Source organism: Ostrinia furnacalis, unplaced genomic scaffold (assembly GCF_004193835.3).
Source record: "Ostrinia furnacalis isolate ACB-3 unplaced genomic scaffold, ASM419383v2 OfSCF1431, whole genome shotgun sequence".
NCBI lineage: Eukaryota > Metazoa > Arthropoda > Insecta > Lepidoptera > Crambidae > Ostrinia > Ostrinia furnacalis.
The window spans coordinates 245,103-267,904 of NW_021131670.1; the positions used below are offsets into that span (position 1 = coordinate 245,103).

Sequence of the window (22,802 nt, forward strand, 5' to 3'; positions counted from 1 at the left end):
TCCCACTCGAAACTCCTTCGCAACAGCACCTTAGATTTAGATTGTATAGCCTGACCAGGAACATAAAAACCCTCGCCATGTTGCGGAAAACTAATGGTACTAATTTCTTTTAATGGCAACAGTAACTAAAAACTTAATTTACATGTCACCTTGCATGTCAGTCTATTGTTGTCAAAGTGTAAACAAACTTTATTTTAAATGTTTGCAATGGTTTGCAATTGATTTTGTGAATTAAATTGCTAAAATATTTTTATAGTCGTGAAAGAAAAGTGGTTCACGATAGTAGGGAATTTAGTGCAATGATTTGTATGGAGACCCCTCCACTTTGGTATAGAAGGCTCATTTTTGCAACAGTGGTTCTTTGGGTGCTCCTGAGTGGATTTCCGTCGGTAGACATCGGGAGCCCCCCCTGTGGTAGCAGGGGGAGGGGGGGCAAGTTTTCTTCCGCCGCGCTTCACTTTAAGGCCCATATCTTCAAAACTATGGGTATTAGGGCAAGTGTGGTATCATTTTCGGATAATTAAAGGATGGCGAATTCATTTCTAGNGCCAAAACAGCGAAAGTAGATTTCACTGCATCCCAATGACGCTATGAAATATGAGATCAACTTCATCTTGTCGACGTAGAAGCATGTTGTCTGTGAGATCAATTTGGTCAAAACAGGAAGCAATCACCAAATGGTAAGGGGCACATTAAATATAAGTCCGAATCTCGATAGATGTCGACTGATAAAGTCTACACTCCGCCCAGCGTCCATCCAACCCCGAAAGCTCAACTCGAGTTGCAAAATCGTTTCCAATGCCAGGACATTGCAAAAATATAAGAGTACAATGGTAGGTTCTTGGGAATTGTCCAAATGACTGGGTCTAAGGTCTTTAAAACCCGTCGTTTAAGAGAAACAAAAAATATCACTGATCTCATCAATAACCTTATAGAAGAGAGACGAAACATGGATCTGCAGTCATCTGAAGATGCTACTCAGTATCGGCGTCTTAATCGCGACCTACGCATATAATACAGACGATTGAGCATAACAAGGGCTCTAAGGTGTTCGTAAGAGATTCGTCTGTCTGTTGGCCAAAGCCAACTGACCAAGCTGAAGACCGAGAAGAGCGTCGGGGCCTGAGATATTGAAAGAGGTTTAGAAGTTCTACGGACAATTATACACGGCTGTGTTCACACCTGTTACAAATCTAACCAAAGACCCAAGAGCTAGATTGACCCGACACAATACCTAAGATATCCCGAACGCCAGTCTACACGAGCTTGGAATAGCTCTGGAATAGCTCTAAACAACAAGGCCCGTGTGATGATAGAATTACGGCTCAGCTTTTGAAAGCAAGTGAAATGTCGATGCTAAAGGCTCTTTGGAAGCTGTTTTATTCCGTCATCCTCGGGGGAAAAACTCCTACGGCANTCCATCAATAGTGTATTTCACTTGTATAGCTTCCTAAAAGTATTAAAATACAGTTTGAAACACCGCCTAAGTTTGAAAAAAAAAATTGTAAACACCGCTTAAGTAAATGAAGATATTTTCTATTATCATTTCCTTATATATTAATACGTGTAAATCCTAAAAAAATATATTATTATATAGCTTACCTCTAAATCTACTATTAAAACTTCTTTTATAGACCTTTTCGCGATAAAACTCACTTAAAAATATAAAAATTACGGAGCGGGAAGGAACTTTACGAGAAATGTATGGCAGACTAACGACTTGAGCGGTGTTGCGAGGCAAACCGACTTGCGCGGTGTCACTAAAATTCAAATTACGGTTTCTTATTGGCTGAAATCTATAACATGTGACCAATGGTTAGACGCGCGATGAGCAGATCTATCCAATGGCATTAAAATGTCAAAACCGCCAAAAATCGACTTAGGCGGTGTTGTTAGCTAAGGGACGATATGATGAAAAACATAATTTTATAATTCATTCTATTCGAGGGGTAAGGGGTATGCAATAATATGCATGTAGTATGAATGTAGTATGTGCTTAGTTATTTTATTTATTTTACCTGTTAAATACTTTTACCACTGTGCTGTCACTAATTTTTTACGTTTTAAACGACTTTTGTATGTATTATTTTGTTTTGAATAGGTAACTGTTGAACGAAGTTCTTCAACCTTGAACCTTTCGTGGTGTTTTCCTTTGTAAACATGAGCCGAACATTATAGAAAGAATACTCTCTTACCTTACTTATAAACTGAGAAAACTTATAGTTATTTTCGTCGCTAACTTCCCAAAAATATGTTTTTTATCTTGATATAATAAGCCGAAGTCCTGTTAGGTATTTGTTTACTGAACATTCTTATCGTAAATAACGTAGATAACTCAATTTGACGTAATGAAAATGAATGCCATAGTTAGGTTACTTTTAGATTTTTTGTTTTCATAATATTTTTTTTTTGTTTTCATAATAATTAAACCTTCACTCCGTTTATTCAGTGGCTCTAACTTTGTAATTGTTAGGTTTTCTTCTTGATCTAAAAGTACAAGTATGTTGTCTTTACAAACTAATTAGTTCGTTCGATATTATTATTTCGATAACGATACCGACCTATTAAGTAGAGGGAATCCCTCATACCCACCCACCCATCTCTTACACTCTTTTTACTACTTAATATTTTACTTTGTGGTCCAAAGCAGGTAAATTTACTAAATTGTATAGACGTCACATGGTTCATATTTTTTTATGGACTCACGTTCTTTCTATTTTACGTTTTTGGTGTGTGTTTTGGGTAGGTATACTATCCAAAAATTTATTCCTCTCCATCTTTCTTGTTTGTTTTAAATGTAATTGCTGGAAACATCGACTACTTACTGGCGTTACCGCGAACGTGTTTTGTATTGGAGCTAATTTTATCTTTATTTAAACTTCCCACTCGAAACTCCTTCGCAACAGCACCTGAGATTTAGATTGTGGTTTGATTTTAAGATAAACTTTTTCAGTGGATGTTATCTGCATAATCCTTGTATCTAAGTGTATAGACGACAGCACATCAAGTTTACTGGCATCTTATTTGATGGTGATAGTTGCTATTTTGCAACAGCATATAAGAGTCTGATGTGCTGTTGATTGTACAGACTAATGTCACAATCATAGGACAAGTGCTTCAGATATCTATCAGTCTGTCACAACAGCAATTGTTTCATAGCAACTGAAACTGACTGAGATTTATGCCTATAATTCGTCGACAGTTCTTGCGAGAAAGGAACTTGGATAGTTATCAATCCATCCCTTTCCTGCTATCGTGCTAAATTGAGCCAGGAGGTCTATCCTAGCTCTATCTAGGCCAGTGGTTCTTAACCTTTAGTCACGAGGGGCCGTTTTACCAAATTTCTGTCTTGTCAGGGACCACTTTTTTTTTTTTTTCAAAATCCTATGAAAGGGGTGGTTTATTTGTTGCCCACTGTGCGCCGTTTGCATTGTGTTGACTCGACTCATCACATCACGTCACTTGTTTATTACGATGTCTTCGTGGACCACTTGGAATGCCTCCAGGGACCACCAGTGGTCCGCGGACCACCGGTTAACCCTTTACNGGAAGGAAACTTTCCCCCCCTCCCCCTGCTATCACAGGGGGGGCTCCCGATGTCTACCGACGGAAATCTACTCAGGAGCACCCAAAGAACCACTGTTGAAAAAATGAGCCTTCTATACCAAAGTGGAGGGGTTCTTGCACTAAATTCCCTACTACGATGTGTTAATGTATTTGTCGAAGAGAAATATTAAGGGTTCGGACAATATTTTCATTGAATAATGTTTGCGACAAAGGTTGTCAAATTGACTGACATGTTTATCGTATAGTACAGTCCACTATGAAAATTAGCTGTAGTCTGTTTCAACTACCTATTTTAAAGTTTTTTGTCACTTTCTAAGTTTTGAATTTTATGGAATTGGGAAATTCGATATCTTGTATAGTTTAGAAATAATCGAGTGAGATCACTTATCGTTCCATATGTATAACCACCCTGTATAATCCGGTTGTATCTCCAGGACACCTAGATACATTCCATAGCAGCTGTAATAGACATTTAGGTACATACATTGACCAATGTTGGTGATAAATAAGCATTTTGTATTAGTTTTTGTATAACGCCTAAACAAAAACAAAGGGTAATATTTTGGTGTTATACATAGATTTCGAATATAAAAAATATATAATTTAACTAATTAAGACATGACAAAAAAACTGAGGTATGTCTCGTTTCTGTCGGGTCTGGGTTTTTTTTGTATGGGGCGTGACCGTTCTTCTTAGCCCGTAATCCTGAATCCTGATACATAAATTTAGCCTATTAATTTAACACATGTACGACTGACACGACTGTACTCAGTGTTGCACTATCAAATGCAATTGAAGCGCCTCTATGCCAGGGTTTTTATGTTCCTGGTCAGGCTATAGTTTGATTTTAAGATAAACTTTTTCAGTGGATGTTATCTGCATAATCCTTGTATCTAAGTGTATAGACGACAGCACATCAAGTTTACTGGCATCTTATTTGATGGTGATAGTTGCTATTTTGCAACAGCATAATAAGAGTCTGATGTGCTGTTGATCGTACAGACTAATGTCACAATCATAGGACAAGTGCTTCAGATATCTATCAGTCTGTCACAACAGCAATTGTTTCATAGCAACTGAAACTGACTGAAATTTATGCCTATAATTCGTCGACAGTTCTTGCGAGAAAGGAACTTGGATAGTTATCAATCCATCCCTTTCCTGCTATCGTGCTAAATTGAGCCAGGAGGTCTATCCTAGCTCTATCTAGGCCAGTGGTTCTTAACCTTTAGTCACGAGGGGCCGTTTTACCAAATTTCTGTCTTGTCAGGGACCACTTATTTTTTTTTTCAAAATCCTATGAAAGGGGTGGTCGATTTGTTGCCCACTGTGCGCCGTTTGCATTGTGTTGACTCGACTCATCACATCACGTCACTTGTTTATTACGATGTCTTCGTGGACCACTTGGAATGCCTCCAGGGACCACCAGTGGTCCGCGGACCACCGGTTAAGAACCACTGATCTAGGCCCTTGGAAAACTAACACCATTGGAAAGCGTCTTTTTTATGCATTACCACATCATAAAACTCCGCTTTATTAAATTAAAAACAGAATGGGATTGTCACAAACGATCCAGCAGCGTGTTGTTATTGCCTGCAAGGCTAATTTGCTGCAATTTACCTTACTGCACGCGATACTTATTGTTCCTGAATTAAATGGCTATTATTTCCTCAAAGGATGTAGGCTATGTTATTTCAAAAATTTTCTACCTAATTATAAAATTTTCAGGCATTTCTTTACTTTTATTAACTAGGATCCATTTTGATACCTATGCGAATAGGAATAAAACGAACTAAGAAATCACTGTTATACTAATCCTTAACAAATTAACTAGTCAATTATCTTTACAACACATTTCTGAAGGCCGAAGTCTTTTTGGAGGCTTCTGTTTCTCTACAATTTTATTGAAAATATTAAAATCAAAATAACATCGTCATAGTTAGATTCTAAGAACTTAACTAGTTAACTTGAATATCAAGATACTCATAGTGTTCTAAATTCCAAACTACTTAGGTAGGTTCTTGTAACTCCTACTAGGTAGGTAGGTACCTACATTGGAGTTTGCAAATTAAACGCAATAAACTCGTAGTTGAGTTGAGAAAATTATGTGTGTAAACAACTGCAAGTCATTGATATGAGTTCTGCCATTTATCTGAAACTAAAACAACAATCATACAACCGTATCGTGATGGACTTGAACCATTACATGCCATAATTTAAATTATGTATCTGTAGTATTTTTCCTTCTCTCCTGTTTGCTACTTCTCTTTCTACCATGTATTAACTCCTGTCTAATTAAAATCTACTTACAGTGAAGGCTAAGTGGGACGTTCACCTACAAGGTAGACCGACGACCTCATAAAGATAGCAAGAAGGCGCTGGATGCAGGCCGCCCGCTACCAACCGGGCGATGTGGAAATCATTGGGGGAGGCCTATGTTCAGCAGTGGACGTCCTGTGGCTGAAATGATGATGGATGATGGAGGCTAAGTTAGACTCGGGAAAATCGTCTCATTTATTCACCAAGGATAGACTTAAGAGGGAAGTCTATGACATAATACGAAAGACAGAGAAAGTATAAATGAAACTTTAATAATCACATGAGATATTAACTTCTTGGCAAATCGCCGAAAAACTGTAAAATTTCCTTGCTGCTACAAGATTGATGCTAATTATAAATGCGAAAGTTTTCCTGCCTGTTTCACTTTCGCGGTGTATTGGGAAACTTGCTCTGCTCGCGACTTCGTACACATGAAAATAGTTTGTTTGATATTTCCCGTTTTTGAAACATTTTTCTTTATGGCTCCGTTTCTATTGGCTGTAGGGCGATGTTGTAGCCTAAAGTCTTCCTCGATAAATGGGCTATCCAACACACAGTTTTTTTTAAATCAGACCAGTTCCTGAGAGTATAGAATCTACTGGATATAGATAAAGCGATTTTTAATGATGTTAGTAATTCATAGCCTAGCCCGTATTAAAACGAATGCCCTCTGATTATCGGTATATCTGACTAGTGGCCAGTAGCCGATATAAACCCATAAATATTACGATGTTTACATGATGACATAGTTTGTATGTCACCCAGACGCCACCTGAACAATGATAGAGTTCAATCGTAAAAGCCGATTGGCATATTAATCTAATCTCTTTATAATAAAGTATTTTGAAGATCATCGAAGGGCATGGATATCTTAAAATAGCGATATCCCCGTGACTCCGTCTGTGTAAGATTCGGTTTGTCTCCGAAAGATGTTATCGTCCATAGAACTGTTGACTGTAATGAAGTTGTCGAAAACTGGACTATTATTATAGTGATAGTTCTAATAAAGAATACGGTCGATACTGCTTCGGGGCAACAAACTTCAAAACACAAAAAAAAATGTGATCCAAATTATCATCTATTAAGATATCCGATCGTACTTCGCCCGTTTGGGACGATTCATAATGCTTTCTTTCAAATTAGCTGATAAAATGGCGTTTGCGAGTATATTTTGTTATCTGCTGTAATAAATTCGTTATTATATCAACTTTTTGCTACCAAGCTAGCAATACAGTCGTTGGAGATAAGACCATCTGTGCATATCAGTCGTACGTTGATTACGTTCCCTGATGGACTGGTTTGCGGTTTCTTCTGTGTTGTTGAAACTTTTGTTTCCGCGATGTATGTGAGTGGTGATCCCTCGCTTTCGCATTGCCCCGTGGCGGGTCCAATGCCGGACACCGGTTGGGCCAACCAATGCCCAGTCGTGGGTTACGGCCAATGGAACGTGCAGCCACCGGACCTATGTTACAGTGTTTACAATCCGAGGTTTAGTGAACCAGTGCAGTGTCGAGACTTGTATAATGCCGGACAAGGGTACATCCCTCAGCAGTACCACTGTCCGGTTCAGATGGTTCCGCGACGGCCGCCCGTGATCCCTAACCTCCCATGCCAGCAGACTCCTCAGTGGAATTACAACTCAATGTGCTACGACGTTGATGGCGGGCCTTGTCAATATACCAACGTGGTCGACTTGGAGGATTTCATGTGAGTGGCCACGTGATGATAACCTTATTAATAGCAGACTCATTATTATTAATTTGTTTTAAATAAAATAAAATAAGAGCGGTTAACATAATTAAAAAATATTTTTTTTACTCTATTTCCCGATTTGTGGAAACGATTTCGCTGCCTAAATACCTGGCAATTGGCATAATGTAATGATAAACATGAAAACGTGATTTTGGATCCTAAACACCTAAGCAACTTAAAAATAATTTCAAATTACACGATAATTCGGCTAATTTGCAATTACAATACATTAATTAATCTTTCTTATCAATAGCGAATAGCAACAGCATTGTTGTTATCCGATTATGCTATGATTGGTCACTTGGTGGTGTATGAGACTATATTTTAAATCCGGGAATTTTAATCTCACTCCCGTAGGAAATAAATCCTTGTTAATCTTTGGTGAAATGCCACGCATCACGAAACGATGCTGACCTGCACTCTTTTGTTAATAGTTAATAGATTGTAATTCCCATGAGATGGGTATGGAAGACTGCCAAGCAGTCTCGAGATCTGTCAGCTGATCCACCACGTGGTGTCTGTCTTGTGGATTTGGGTGATTTCACCGCTTCCGAATGTGGGCGACGTAAAAAGACCGAAGTATTTTACAAAAGACGTATTTTTGAAGCACTTGAATTACAATTCGCATACAAATGCGTAATTTTAAAGGTATTCGTATGCGCGATTTGTGTGCGCTAATTTGAATTCTAATGGTTTCTTAAAAGTTCTCGTTCTTCGTCTCCAAGTTACACCGTTTTAAAGTTCAGTCCAGACGTGTTTAGAAAAGCCCTTATAAGATCTCACGCGTTTGCTTTACTCACTGATATTTCAGATATTTTGCAGCAATTGGTTGTATTTTTTACTGATGCGAATGAACGAAGCCTTTTTTAAATTCCCCATGCGATTTCGTGAAAAAGAGTTCTCCCGATTAAAAAATATGACATCAGAAGTTGATTCAATTTTAATGCTTTGGTGAAATGTTTCTTGTGTGGACCATAACAACGTTTATGTTTATTACACATGTGGGATATTTGCATAAGATAACCTATCCGAGACCGACCCCTGAGACGGAGGTACAACTGATACGCCGATAATAATATGCGACGCTAACTCATATTTTGAACAACGATTAATTTGAAAATTATAAATAACTTGAAAAAATCGAACTGCCTAAGGCGGGAATTGAACCCACGATTCAATTCCCGCCTTAGGCAGTTCGATTCTTTCAAGTTATTTATAATTTTCAAATTAGTTTGAGATGCGACTCATAACGCTAAAAATTAAATAACAACGATTAATTTGTCTAAAAAGTAAGCACATAGACCTTCCAAAGACATGATTAAGGAAATATGTGTTATTGTGTAATTCAGCATCTTTGGCAACCGCTTTATCAGCTGCGGCAGTATCAATGTCTGGCTTTATGTCTTTTTGAACCAGTGATAATATTGGACACACATTGTTTCGAGATAGATGTTGGGTTGGAAAATTATGCTAACTCGAAATACGAGTTATTTCAAGACGTTGTACTTAGTACTGCATTACGCATGCGTCCCACACACGCCCCTTGATTCACAGGTAAAATTGTAAATGACAGTTATCGGTGTGCATTTGAGTGTTCTGGTGAAGACAGCAGTTTGTTACACTACAAATCATCAGTAAATTCCGTTTTCCAGGAGAAACAGCTTGATTTCCTTTATGGAGCATAATATAACCCTTCTAAGTTTTAGGCTGATCTCCTGTGTAGTCCTTCAGTCTGTAAAATTTTGTTGTATAAAGCACTTATGACTGTCTTCCTCCTCCAACGATTAAAATATTTACCACAGCATAAATAAAACTAAGTCTAACCGGCCTGCAACCTGACTCAATTGCATATTAATAGCATTTTAAATAGCTTCATGAACAAATATGTTTCGAGATAAGTGTTCTTCTAACTCCGGTTTATTTTCTGCCTTGTTTGTTCGTTTTCGTTGCATTAATCTTCGCTGGAAGATGTTAAAATAAACTAGCTATCGCGTTTGATGGTCTAGGTTGAAATATTGGGTGTTTAGTTAATGCTGGTGTTTTAAAAAATGTCAGAGAAGGTAATTGATTATTCCAAAGATCTATAAAGTAACGATTCAAGTACACTTATAGGCATAAGACGGTAAAAAGCTTTGGAATCTGCATAACAATGTTGGATAGTAACAAAAACAAGGCATAGTGGAATACTATCACCACTACATAATAAAACTTGATATTTTTGTAATTTGATTGATGGTACGCATTTCTTTATATCACTCACGCAAGCTGATTATTTAGCATTTCTTTTGTACAAAGGCCAATGGCTTTGTTTTTAGATCGATAACATTTGAAAAAGGTAACAAAACAGCTAGATCACAAGTTTTGATTGGTGACATAATGACATTGAACGTTAGCGAAGAGAAAATCAATTTCACAATAATCAGGGATCCTGGATAGGTACATTGCCAGATGCTCTTGATTAATGGTTATTAATACAATATACCTTATTGGATATAGTTGTGGAAAGTTTCCTGGGAAGACCCCTTTTTAAAGTAGCAATCCTATTAGTTGTTTCGAACGAAAGTAATAATTCGTTTGTATTATGTTCTTAGGCCTTGCTTTTTGAGTTGCATCAGACTCTACTTTCACAATTATGTCTAAACTCTCATTCTCTTTTCTCTCACCTTCTGAACCTACTCATTTTATTCTGGGCATTCGTCGTAGGTGGCTTCCTTTACCTTATTGGACAATAGGTGAACGCAAAGAACCTCTTTAAGCAAAGAAGTGGAATACATTTAGTTTTCTAAGCGTGCTGCAGCCAATTCTGTAAAGCGGAGCAGTGATTTATTTACAAAGAGTCCTGACTGCCTTCTTCCGAACAACTGCACTTGCCGCAAACGCAAACTGAACTAGTGCTACTGGTCTTGACAATAAGGTCTAATTTGTTATATTCTTCTTGAGTGCACACATTGTTCGCGATTGCAAAAATAATGGCGGCCCCGTCGGCCAATTGAACGGGTATATGACGTGCGTGAACATATAGAAATTTGTATGTTCCGTCCGTTGCTGCTTGATGATGATCATTGTCTTTATTCGAGTGTCAGTCTCAATTTGTAGTAGAGGCACGTCTAGGCGTTATAGTTCCAAAATACTGAACTGTCCTATCGATGACATTGACAGCGGGGCGCCACCGTCAATACCGAATCGCAGGTTCCGATTTTTGCCATGTTGGAAACCATAAAGTTGAACGATGGTAGCGCCCCCCTGTCATTGAGTTTGGCGGGACAGTTCAGCGTGGGTCATCTATAATAGCCATTGACGCAGATAATGTCAGTCTTATTGAAGGATAGGTATAGCCATATAGACAGTTGATAAGCTATGTGCTCATCGCCTAAACTCTAATAAGAGAGATAAGTAGACATATTGTACATCATAAATTGATAAATCGATGGAACTAATAAATTAGGTGCGCCTAAAGAGTTATTGAGTTTTATTGGACGTTTCAATACAAGTAGCTGATAGTGATGTAGGTATTCCAGATGAAATGATATTATGTGATTATTATGCTACTTTTTATTTTACCAAAGAGGATATTAGTCCAGTAGAATTAGCTTTTAAATCGGAAATAATTCATACAAAAGATTTTATTGTTTTAATGGCTTCATTGGTTGCCCATTAAGACTCTCCTAAGTTTTCGACTTCGACGGAGTTGTGCTTAAGTGGTGGGGGCCCCCGAAAGAGGCATTTTTTCGGTTTTCCGGTTATATCGCGTAAAGGACTTACCCTATCAAAAAGTGGTCTTCAGGACGGTTGAAGGGCACTTAATCCTGCATTGAATAAGACCAAATTCATATGTTTTGGACAAACCNGGAGGGTACAAGGAAGAGAGGCAGCCACATTAGGTAACACAGAGTCGTTCAGGAGAGTGTCAGGAAGAGGTGCAGCAACCGCAGTTAAGGAACGGCTGGGACGAACAAGGATAAGCGAATCAAACTCGTGAGCCTTGTTAGGGTTACACTGATTAAGGCGACCCTTTACAAGGCTTGGAAGCATGTGGGTAACAAGCCATTGGACGTGGAGAGGGTCATTAATTATACGTATATTTTCTACTTTGCCGAACTTTAGCGCGAGAACGGTTTGTCCAAAACATATGAATTTGGTCTTATTCTATGCAGGATTAAGTGCCCTTTAACCGTCATGAAGACCACTTTTCGATAGGGTAAGTCCTTTACGTGGTATAACCGGAAAACCGAAAAAACGCCGCTTTCGGGGGCCCCCACCACTTAAGCACAACTCCGTCGAAGTCGAAAACTTAGGAGAGTCTTAATGGGCAGCCAATGAAGCCATTAAATCAAAAAAATCTTTTGTAGGAATTATTTCCGATTTAATCAATTTTTGTGTTTAATTCTACTGGCCTATATCTGAAGGCGTGATTTTATTATCTCAACTTCCTGAAAGAGTTGCCTTTCTCATGACCGTGAAATGGGTAGAGATGACTATGCTGATGATGATCGCTAGACAGAAAAGATATTATATCATTTTGATCTTCTGATGTTTATCAGAATTTTGTATCGTCAGATCTTGTATCTTAGGGAAACAATGGTTTAAAATAGGTACCTATCGTATACATCTTCCTAAAAATATAATCAGCAGATTGTTTCACAACAGGGTTATACAGGTTGTTAGGTAAATGGGTATATGAGCCGACACTAGCCCATGTTAACATATGCATAATGCATATAAATGGTATGGTAAAGTCAGGATATCATTATTTTAGTTATTTTAATTTTCATACAAATCTGATTTTATACATTTTATTTTGTATGAACATTTAAAAAATTAAAATGATGATATCAAATTTCTGACTGCACCATACCATTTATATGCATATGTTAACATGGGCTAGTGTCAGCTCATATACCCATTTACCTAACACCCTGTATAGTTAAACAGAATTTGAATAAAATGACACAGATTACTTAATAGTTACTAACAATGGTTAAATACGCATCAAAAATGTTGTCTATCTAATCCTGTAACCGGTCGGTTTTTTGTACTGAAAATAACTTATCGGATCGAATGCAACTCGGCTCAGTAACTCAGTTAAAGTTATTCGAAGGTGAAGGTGACATAAAACTAGACAGTATAGTTTTTTCTCTTTTTCTCCCTTGGACTGAAACCACAAAATAGACTGAAATCAAGTAACTCAGTATTTTAGAAAAGTATTTCACAAATTACATACAAAGCGGGTATTGGTTTTTTTTTTGGGCTAGATGTGTAAAAGAAATGTAGTTTTCAACCGACTTCAAAAAAGGAGGAGGTTCTCAATTCGACCCGTATGTTTTTTTTTTCTATGTTTGTTACGCGATAACTCCGCCAATTATGAACCGATTTGAACAAATCTTTTTTCGGCGTATAGGTAATACCTCAAGGGTGGTCCCATTTAAATTTAATAATAGAAAAAACAACCCCCAAGGGTTGAAAATTGGGGATGAACTTTTTTATACGCAATATCTCCGCCGATTATAAATCAATTTGAACGATTATTTTTTTGTTGAATAGGTATTATCAAAAGGGTGGTTTCATGCGAATTTGAAGAAAATATTTCACCCCTAAGGGTGGAAAATTGGGGATGAACTTTTTTATACGCAATATTTTTAATTTTTAGCTTTTTTTTGTGTTCACGCATTTGAAGTCGGTTTTATTTTTTTAAAAAGTTAATTATTAATTAAGTAAAATCCTTGCTCTTGCTAGCGCAGTTAGAATAGCCACCTTTTATTCAATGAAGAAGCATAGCAACACCACAGTCGTTCGACATTGGCCTAAATGTGCCACTAGTTACGAGTAGCGCCGAGATGTTTTTCATAGTCAACTCGCTAATTGACGTTCGCAAATGCCTGACAAAATGAAAATAAACGATTCTGGATATTGATGAGCCTCAAAAGTTAGAACACAACAACAAACAACTTGATTTACGAGTATGTTCATTTTAGAGTCTACCAAAAGGCTTCCGCCTACGCCGTAGATTTCGGTCTGGTCAATACATAGGGTTTAATTTTAATCCTGATTATTTTGTTTGCAACAATAAAAGTAAATTAGTTACATTTTATGAAACAGCGAATCAGTGAAAGTCCGTTAAAATCGAGCCAGTCGTTTTAGGGAACGCGGAAAAACAGACACATTTTAACATTTTTGTCTATAGATTTAAAATTAATTTTACTGTCAGAAATATCTTAAAACTTTCTTACTTATGCGGTAAAGCAAGTAGTAAAGTAAAGGTAGAGTTAAAATATTAGCAAAACAACATCGACAAGCGCACGGTAGCGCCCGGACAAGTTCCGACTTCCGCAACTGCTTACGAGATGGATATTAATTATTAGAATTCATTTATTATTTCCAGTGAGTTCTAAGAATCTGGCGTCACATATGCAGTACTAATTATCCCAGTTGACTAAATATAGGCGCAGTACGTTATCGTTTGTTAGTGTGCAGACACTAAGTCATTGTTTCTGTATTGCTATGTCACGTCACTTGTAATTTATCTTCATATTTTCTATTCCAATTAATTTGTAGAGTAAAAGAGACATTTATTTATTTATGCTGAAAAAAATCTGAAATCAATTTTCAGTTTGGTTCGGAGATTCAGACTTTGCAGGCTTAAATCAGTAGGCATGCAAATTAGCATTTGAAAATATTTTAATACTTTTTCGGAGGTCCGGTTAAAACGTGTCACACACCTTTTGGGGGATCATAAAGTCTGACATAAGATTTGTGACCTCACGTAGACCCACATGATAAAAACTAAACAAAAAAAAACAATCTTTCGAATCCTATTCAAATTAAAGCTTTAATTAATTGACGTATTATAACTTGAATATAAATACCAGTATTTACGATACAATTAGTTTACCTGCTATAATTTATGTGTTTGACCAGTCACGCGAAACGAGCCTCTATGAGCGTTGTTATAAGAACATAATGATAGCCTGGAAGCATCGTGTTTTGAATTATTAATTCTCTATTATTCGTTGAATTATGATGAACCGTATCAAGCTATTATTCTCCTTGTTTTTATAACACGATGGTCCCATTTTCCAGATGCATTATTTTCCTCATTCTGTTGCACTCTATAGTATGTCTGTCTTTTTCGTTAAGCGCCAGAACTCGTTTTATCGCCTCCTAAAATTAGGTTTAAAGTGTGGAAATAATTTTGTTTCTGTGTTCTACTTTATCACTAATTGGACTGTCGATCAAGAAAACGAGGACGTATTAGGCATAGATAGCGTTTAATGATCTAAAAGAGTTTATGACTATACATTAATTATCCTCTTATTATAATTAATTAACCTCAGTGTCAAACTAAAAGGTATTATTTATTTTATTTAGGAACAACACAGCACAGTATCATTTGAAGACATTTTTTCACACACACAGATTTAGTCGGCCGTTTGGTGTAGTGGTTCGAAACGGACTTCTATTCCGGAGGTTGCGGGTTCGATTCCCGCACAGTACAAACATTTGTGTGCATGAACATATTTGTTTGTATTGGACTGGGTGTTTTCTATGTATAATATGTATGTATTTACAAAAAAAAAAAGTATTTAAGTATGTTTATATCCGTTGTCTAGTACCCATAGTACAAGCTTTGCTTAGTTTGGGACTAGAAGCGCAGTGTAAAATGTCCAAGGATATTTATATTTATTTATTTATTTATTTTATTTTTGTAAGATTTTGTAGGCTAAACTTAAAGTAAAAACTATGTTTAGTACCGCCCTAATTTCAATTAATAATTATTATATCCAAATCTAATGAAATGCACATTAAATAGTTTTTTTTAACCTAAAACAGTATAAAATACAGCGTGCTTTTATCAAGTGACCTTTGGTTTCAATAACAGACAGGTATACTTGAAACGAAAAGCAAATAACCTATCTATTAGATAATTTTAAAACCAATAAAAGTATTGTTCATTGTCTCTGATAGGAAACATTGTATATAGAGGAGGATTACATGTCTGAAGATATTCAAACCACATGCACTACAACGTGCCTTTCACACACCCAAAACACTAAGTGCTTATCAATAAATGTTATGACAATATTGTAAAATTTATGTTGGGAAAATCTATTTCGGAGAATTGTCGAGAACTTTTATAATATTTCCAGTGGAAAATTTATTGCATTCAATTGAAATTGGTACGATAGCTGAATTCTGGATGATATGATAAGATAGGTAGGTAAGTGTGATGTTATGTTACATACATTGTTGTGTAATGTGTTACTATGTAACATCATCTAGTTCTAAAATATCCTAGTCACCCTTTAACCGTAAAGACTACATACTAATGCTTCTAAATAATTTTGAATCTTAGGATATCCGCAGAAAGTTCAAAATATAGCAAAATGTTCAAAATGTAGCAAGCAAGTGCAAAGTGCAAGTTTTTAAATGCAAAGCAGAAAAAGAGTCTCTTTAAGAGACAATTGGCGACGAGTAATTTTCTGCGAATAAGTCTTCAAAAGAAACAACCTCAAAGCGAAGCAATTTTGGAATTACTACTCATGTCAAGTTTGTAACTTTTCGAAAAGGGCTTCGTCTGGTAATCAAATCAATTTGATCTTCTATAAATGAATTTCGATGCTGCAAGCTGGTAGTTTTTGAACATTTTGTGACTTTATTATTCTGAGCACGATTCGATAGAGTGCGTCAATAGAACCTAAGTGCCGCTTGTTGAATATAAAGATACATTAATATTAGATTAACTGTCATCGTAGTTTCAGTAACAGCATGCGTAAGGACATGAGAATGAGTTGTTAAAATCATAATCAAAGGGCATAACAAACATCCTTAATTTTTTAAATAATTTATTCGACCAATCAAAATCTTCCTCTTCAATAGAACTACTTCTGCCTTATAATTAAATATATAACTATGATAAAGTAACTTCTATTCTACGACAACCCTCATGAGATCTCATACTAAACTGGTTTTGTTAAATTCAAGCGATTTCAAACATTAGTATCTTAATGAAAATAACGAAGCGCTTTGCCCTTTTATGGTGGTATTTCTCAAGACGAGATTAGAGTTGTCTAGACGCAGATGTCTGGATCCATTTATTATTTCAGCCGACCAATAAAGTGACATCACCGGTGCATTAGATAATGTAGTATTCACCCTGAATATCTGATTATTGGCATTAAAGGCTTTACATATTGTAACTGCTGCACTTCCATTCAATTTATGCCTGATAATCAAACTGATAAAATATTTGAGACTTGCTACGTAAAAAATGTAACCAACACCATGAAAATTCAATTATATCATAAAAGGAGCTTGATCAAACTGTAATAGAAGAAAGCGCCTCGCCGTGGCCAAGGGTTCTACTCTGCAAAACGAACTTAAATCGATATAAATCTTTTGCTTTCCATATCTTTCACTCATGCTGGTATCTCAGAACGCGTGAGAGAGACGAAGAAAATTATACACAGATCTTTTCGAAATAGACCCCCTGGATTTATCGTACGTTACTCTTGGCTTGGAACCAACCAGTTCGCCGTCAAGTGTTAATTCAGAAATGATTGCCACGTTGAACACTCACTTGTCCAATGACTCTATACCGAACCTGTTTATCGGCGCTTCGATAAGATTTGTTTAGATAAAATGTTTTGGTAACGTTGTTTATTAACAAATTATTTACTTGTTAATTACAAAATCATATAGTCTGTGCCCTAGTTCTACGCCTAAATAGATATATCGTTAGTATCGCTACAAACCAGACAGACGGGTATTGGAATCTGTCCATAAATGCATTTGATGACGCACTTACTAATGCACAATTTGGAACAATAGATAATGAGCGGCCTAACGACAAATTAATGGTTAAAAATTAATACCTTTTCATATTTGTTGGAAGGTTGGACCGGTGCAGTCTTGTGTGTTATTTATTAGTGAGTGAAAAGAGTGATTTATTGTTTAATGAAACAATTTTTGTGGTCTGAAACATGTGCATTCCGGGAGTTTCGGACGGTATTGATGCGAGAACAAAACTGTGTGCGATATCGAAAAGGTACCTTATTACATAATAATATTAGACACTGATTTAGAATGTCATTGACTGTCCAATTTCCAATATTTTCCTAGTTTTTATTAAATAATCTTACCACAAAAGAATACAAATCAGCAGTTACCGGCTGTGACCAACTAGCTTATTTTATAAATCTCCTTTTTACCAACTAGCTTATTTTATAAATCTCCTTTTTCCACTCGGCATGGGGCACACTGAAAACCAGCGTCGTGGCCTCCCTCACCGGGGGCCATGGCATATGCTGAGTGGGGTCCCATTGCGATGGACATCGCTGTGCGACAGGGTGGCACTGCTCAGTTTTACTTTCATTTTCATTGTATGTTTTATGTCACCTATGTCTTATTTACTTTTTTTTCTATTATTTACATCTTTTGTCTTCTGTGATGCCCATGGCAATAAATGTTTCTTTCTTTCTTTCCTTTTTATATTATTACTATAATAATAAACCATTTAACTGTTGAAATCTAATTCCTACTATTATTGTAATTATTGTACGAGGACCATTAACATGAATATATTTAAATTTATGTGTGTAGTTCTAAATAAGCTAGTTATTCAGATTACGGCCTTAACATGCCAATAAATATTCAATGCAGTAATTTTAAATAGAAGTATTTAATAGAATTTAACTATTAGGTTGACCATATACGGTGATGTAAATTATCTATTTTATAAATGAAAAACGACACAATAATAATTCATTGAAAAGGAAAACGTACCTACATAAAAATAAAAATGCAAATTACGCTCCGTCACTTTTAATAATTTTTCATTAATTTTCACCCTAGGCGTGGTGAAAATAGTCAACTTGGCTCATTATTTACCTTACTTCTGTTTAAAAATAAAAGAATGAAAATAAAAAATCTGTAACAACAATATTATCTATAAATAAAAATTATTTTGTCCACAGGAACAATGAAAAGCGGAAGGAGAAGTCCCGCGTGGCCGCTCGGTGCAGGCGCACCAAGGAGATGCAGATCTTCTCCGAACTGACCGCTGCCCTCCCGGCCAAGAAGGAGGAGGTTGAACAGCTGGACAAGGCGTCTGTGATGCGCTTGGCCATATCCTACCTGCGCGTCCGCGACGTCGTCTCTATGCGTGAGTAATAAGACGTATTGTTGCTTGATATGCTAATCTTTTTAAAGTGGCCGCTCGGTGCAGGCGCACCAAGGAGATGCAGATCTTCTCCGAATTGACCGCTGCCCTCCCGGCGAAGAAGGAGGAGGTCGAACAGCTGGACAAGGCGTCTATGATGCGTTTGGCTATATCCTACCTGTGCGTCCGCGATGTCGTCTCTATGCGTGAGTAAAGACGTATTGTTGCTTGATATAGTCTTGTGGAAGAAGTCGCGCGTGGCAGCTTGGTGCACGGCGCACCAAGGAGATGCAGATCTTCTCCGAACTGACCGCTGCCCTCCCGGCGAAGAAGGAGGAGGTTGAACAGCTGGACAAGGCGTCTGTTATGCGCTTGGCAATATCCTACCTGCGCGTCCGCGATGTCGTCTCTATGCGTGAGTAATAAAACATACTATTGCTTGATAATGCTAGTCTCTAGCGTAAGGAGAAGTCCTGCGTGGCCGCTCGGTGCAGGCGCACTAAGGAGATGCAGATTTCCGAACTGACCGCTGATCGCTGCCCTCCCGGCGAAGAAGGAGGAAGTCGAACAATTGGAAAAAGCGTCTGTGATATCGTCTTTATTCTTGAGTCATAAGATATGTAATCCATATTAATATATTATTGATTTCAGGACCGACTGAAAATACCTGCTTATTAAAACAAGTTTGTTATAGATTCGATTTCATGACTGCTTCGCTAGTTATCACAAAGCTTTGAGCAAAAAAGTATAATGGTACTAGGTACCTTAAAGTTGGCTAGGTTTACACTAGACCGGTTATACGGTAGTTTAATAGTTAAGTCATATAGTTTTTCATCGTCGTTTCTATGTACGTAGCTGATACCTTTACTTAGCAACTCTTTACCAAAATATTTTAAAGGTATGAGTAATTTCGTGAGCATAATAAATTTGCTGAGTAAAAAAATACGTACGGTCGTATACAATATAAATAAAAGTGTCTTAGTTAATATTTTTCTGACGCCATTTGACAAAAAAATAAAGTAAGTTTTAGCGGGTTTTTTAAATTAAATTTACTTGAAGTATAAACATGACTCACTGTCCCAATACAAAAAAGTGTATAAGGCAATTTTATGGCCATGAATGTGTTGGAATTGTTTGCAAGCGTATTTTGATTGTTTGAAATTTAATTTACTTTTATTATTCAGTAGGCTTTAGTTTTTATCTCTTTCAACGGCTGCTAAAGCTCTTTATTGTTAGGCGTTATACTTTATTATGGTAAAATATTGTATTTGTCTGAACTAATTCTTTGTCAGTATTATGATGGTTTGTATTTTAATCTGTGCTTATTTAAAACTCGACAGAATTAAACCTTTTTTGTTTTTGTTGGAAATTAAGCGTAACATTGTGATAATTTAGTTTCCTTGACGAGCTAAACTACTTAATCTTCGGCATGCGTATCATGTTGACCAGCTTTAGTATTGTAATCGCCATTTAATGATTTTCACTAAACTTGGCTCGGTTTTTTCCTTCATTTGAACTTAATGGAATTGAGTTTTGATATCCCGTTAGGTCAGTATTCTTTTTTTACCGGTTTCGGTTACTAACTGGCTAATAACTACGCAGTTCACAAATTCGCGAGCAAAAATAATATAATTGCACTATGGAAACATAAACTTGTTTGTGATGTTTATGTTGAATTATGCTAATTTCTATTTAAAAAAAAAAAAAAAAAAAAATACATGGCTTGCTTACCACAATATGGAGAGTTCAACAAAAGTGGAATTATGTTGTCTTGTCTTACACTTATTCGTCCAATCTTTTACTACATATTTTATTTGCATAACCGTTGTGGACGTCCTCAGATTATTACTCATTTATTTCATTTCATCTTAAAACTACTGAACGGCTTTTGATGAAACTTGCCCGCGCACTACCTAAATCTAAATTCGGTACCAGGCTAACATAACAAGCAAGTAACTAGTATTTAATTCAAGTTTATTAATATGTGGGCGAAATCACAAGTTCCTTCGACAGCTTTGGCACGCGTCACCGCAATATTTCGCGGCGTCCGATGTTCAAACCGCAAACACGTCACTGGATCAATTGTTCAATTGGAAATCAATTCGGCGATGACGTAATGGATCCCAATAATAAATTGACAATAAAGTTTTTTTCTGAATTGGACAATGGGAATGCTTCCCATGTTGTTTTAAACCTTATGACCGTTAATTTAAAGTCCAAAATTGTTGAACTTGGTAGGTATGCCTGTTTAATGGTTAACTTAACATGTTATAGAAGGTCCAGTTTTTATAACAAGTCTATAAATTGAAGCACATTCAAAAACTATGCACTGAGGAGTCAGAATAGCAAAAGTTGATGGTAAAAACATTTTTTCTGACTTTATAAGAGCCTCCTACAGAGTGTTGCGGCGAGGTTGGACGTGGACAGTGCCATCATGCAGCACTGGACACGCGTCCATCTTACTAAAAACACCAAATTGTCGTTCGTTAATTGTGTTTATAGTCCAGTCAATGAATGCCTTAACGACGGTGTAGAGAGAAATCCATGGAACACAATTTCTGACCTCGGGACTTTATTTAGCCTAGTTAGGTGGTGAACATAGCAAAAGTCCCCGCCCTTAGCCCTTGAGCCGGCGGGGAGAGGGGGGTTTAAAGGTACCACTTTTCGGTTTTTAGCTTAATCCTCGGAAACTATACGTCCTAGTGACATGACTACTATGAACCAAAAAAAGCTTATTCAATTTGCTACAGGTGAGACAGTCAAGTTTTTCTATATCTTGTATAGTTTTTGCGGCATCTGCTCTAGAAGGTCTGTAAAATTGGAAATTTTATTGTTGTCTTACATGTTCCTTTCAGGAGAAAATCGACTAAATCAACATTGAGCAAACACTATAGACATGCGGGAGCATGTTAAGCCTAGTTCCAGGGAGGGNTTTTTTATTTATAAATATAACTTGCTTTCATTTTTGTCAATCAGACATTTGTCTGACACTATTATCTAAAAATTAAAAATAATCATTAATTAGCTGCTTATCAGACAAAAAAACAAGTAGGTAATTGATGATTGTCCTTTTGTTATCAAAGAGCAAGATTTCATACACTAGCCAATCGTTCATTAATTAAGATCTTAATAACACAATATTTTGTTAATTTTGTAAAATAGTCATGTTACACGGTTTATCTAGTACTCTTTGTTTATCCAATACGCGCTGATAAAAGTTAATAAGCACGAAGTTGTCTTTTTTAACCCTTAACCTTTTCAACTTAATTTTTTAAACTTTTGCCAAAAACAATGATAACTTGAACTCTCTTGTTTCACGCTCTATCCACGGATAATCACGATCGGTTCCAAATTCCAATATGATAATCTACATTTATCACTCGTAAAGTCAGACATCACAATGGTTTAATAAACTGCCTTACATAAGGTAATAAAAGTAGGTAAGTACCTATATTATGTCAAACTCAAAGCAATGCCCATGGATGGTAAGTTCCACAATTAGGAAGCAGAATTGTATTTTACTGTCAAGGACACAAACAGTGTTATCTCTGTAACTCTGTAATCCAGCTACAGATTGCATTACCACTGTCCATTTGTAAAACGAGCAAGGTTACTTAAATATTTCTGATAAAACTTTATCACGAAGGATCATTATTGATCCCTAATTCCCGATACTTTTTATAGCAAGACAGGACAACAAACTTTTGGCAAAATCACACATAATTTGCATAGTGTTTTAAAGATTTTTGACTTTGCTTAAAATCCTACATTTTCTTTTATTTCCAGTTCCCGTCGATGCCAATGATCAGCCGAAGCTGCCCGATCCTAAGGGTCTGGAGGAGGTGTCCTCCGAGCTGTCCTACATGAAGGCTCTGGACGGCTTCGTGTTCGTGGTATCCCAGCAAGGGGACATTGTGTACTGCAGCGAGAACATTGCCGATCACCTTGGAGTGTCTCAGGTAGGTTCGAACTTCCGTTAGTACACGGCCGCTATGATAAATCCTCAATC

General features: G+C 36.7%; 1 protein-coding gene across 4 annotated transcripts in view; it reads left to right on the plus strand.

Moving 5' to 3' along the window:
* The window catches only part of LOC114352715 (hypoxia-inducible factor 1-alpha), a 112,340-nt gene that overhangs the window by 11,700 nt on the left and 77,838 nt on the right, over nt 1-22,802 (plus strand). Inside the window, exons 1-3 of one of the 4 annotated variants that reach the window (XM_028304390.1) lie at nt 7,172-7,593; nt 18,609-18,796; nt 22,580-22,752. In XM_028304390.1, the coding sequence (XP_028160191.1) occupies nt 7,226-7,593; nt 18,609-18,796; nt 22,580-22,752 (729 nt within the window). In that variant the 5' untranslated portion in view covers nt 7,172-7,225. Of the gene's footprint in view, nt 1-7,171; nt 7,594-17,510; nt 17,681-18,608; nt 18,797-19,029; nt 19,209-22,579; nt 22,753-22,802 lie in introns of those variants that run through there. The other 3 variants (XM_028304391.1, XM_028304393.1, XM_028304394.1) reach the window with 3 other exon arrangements.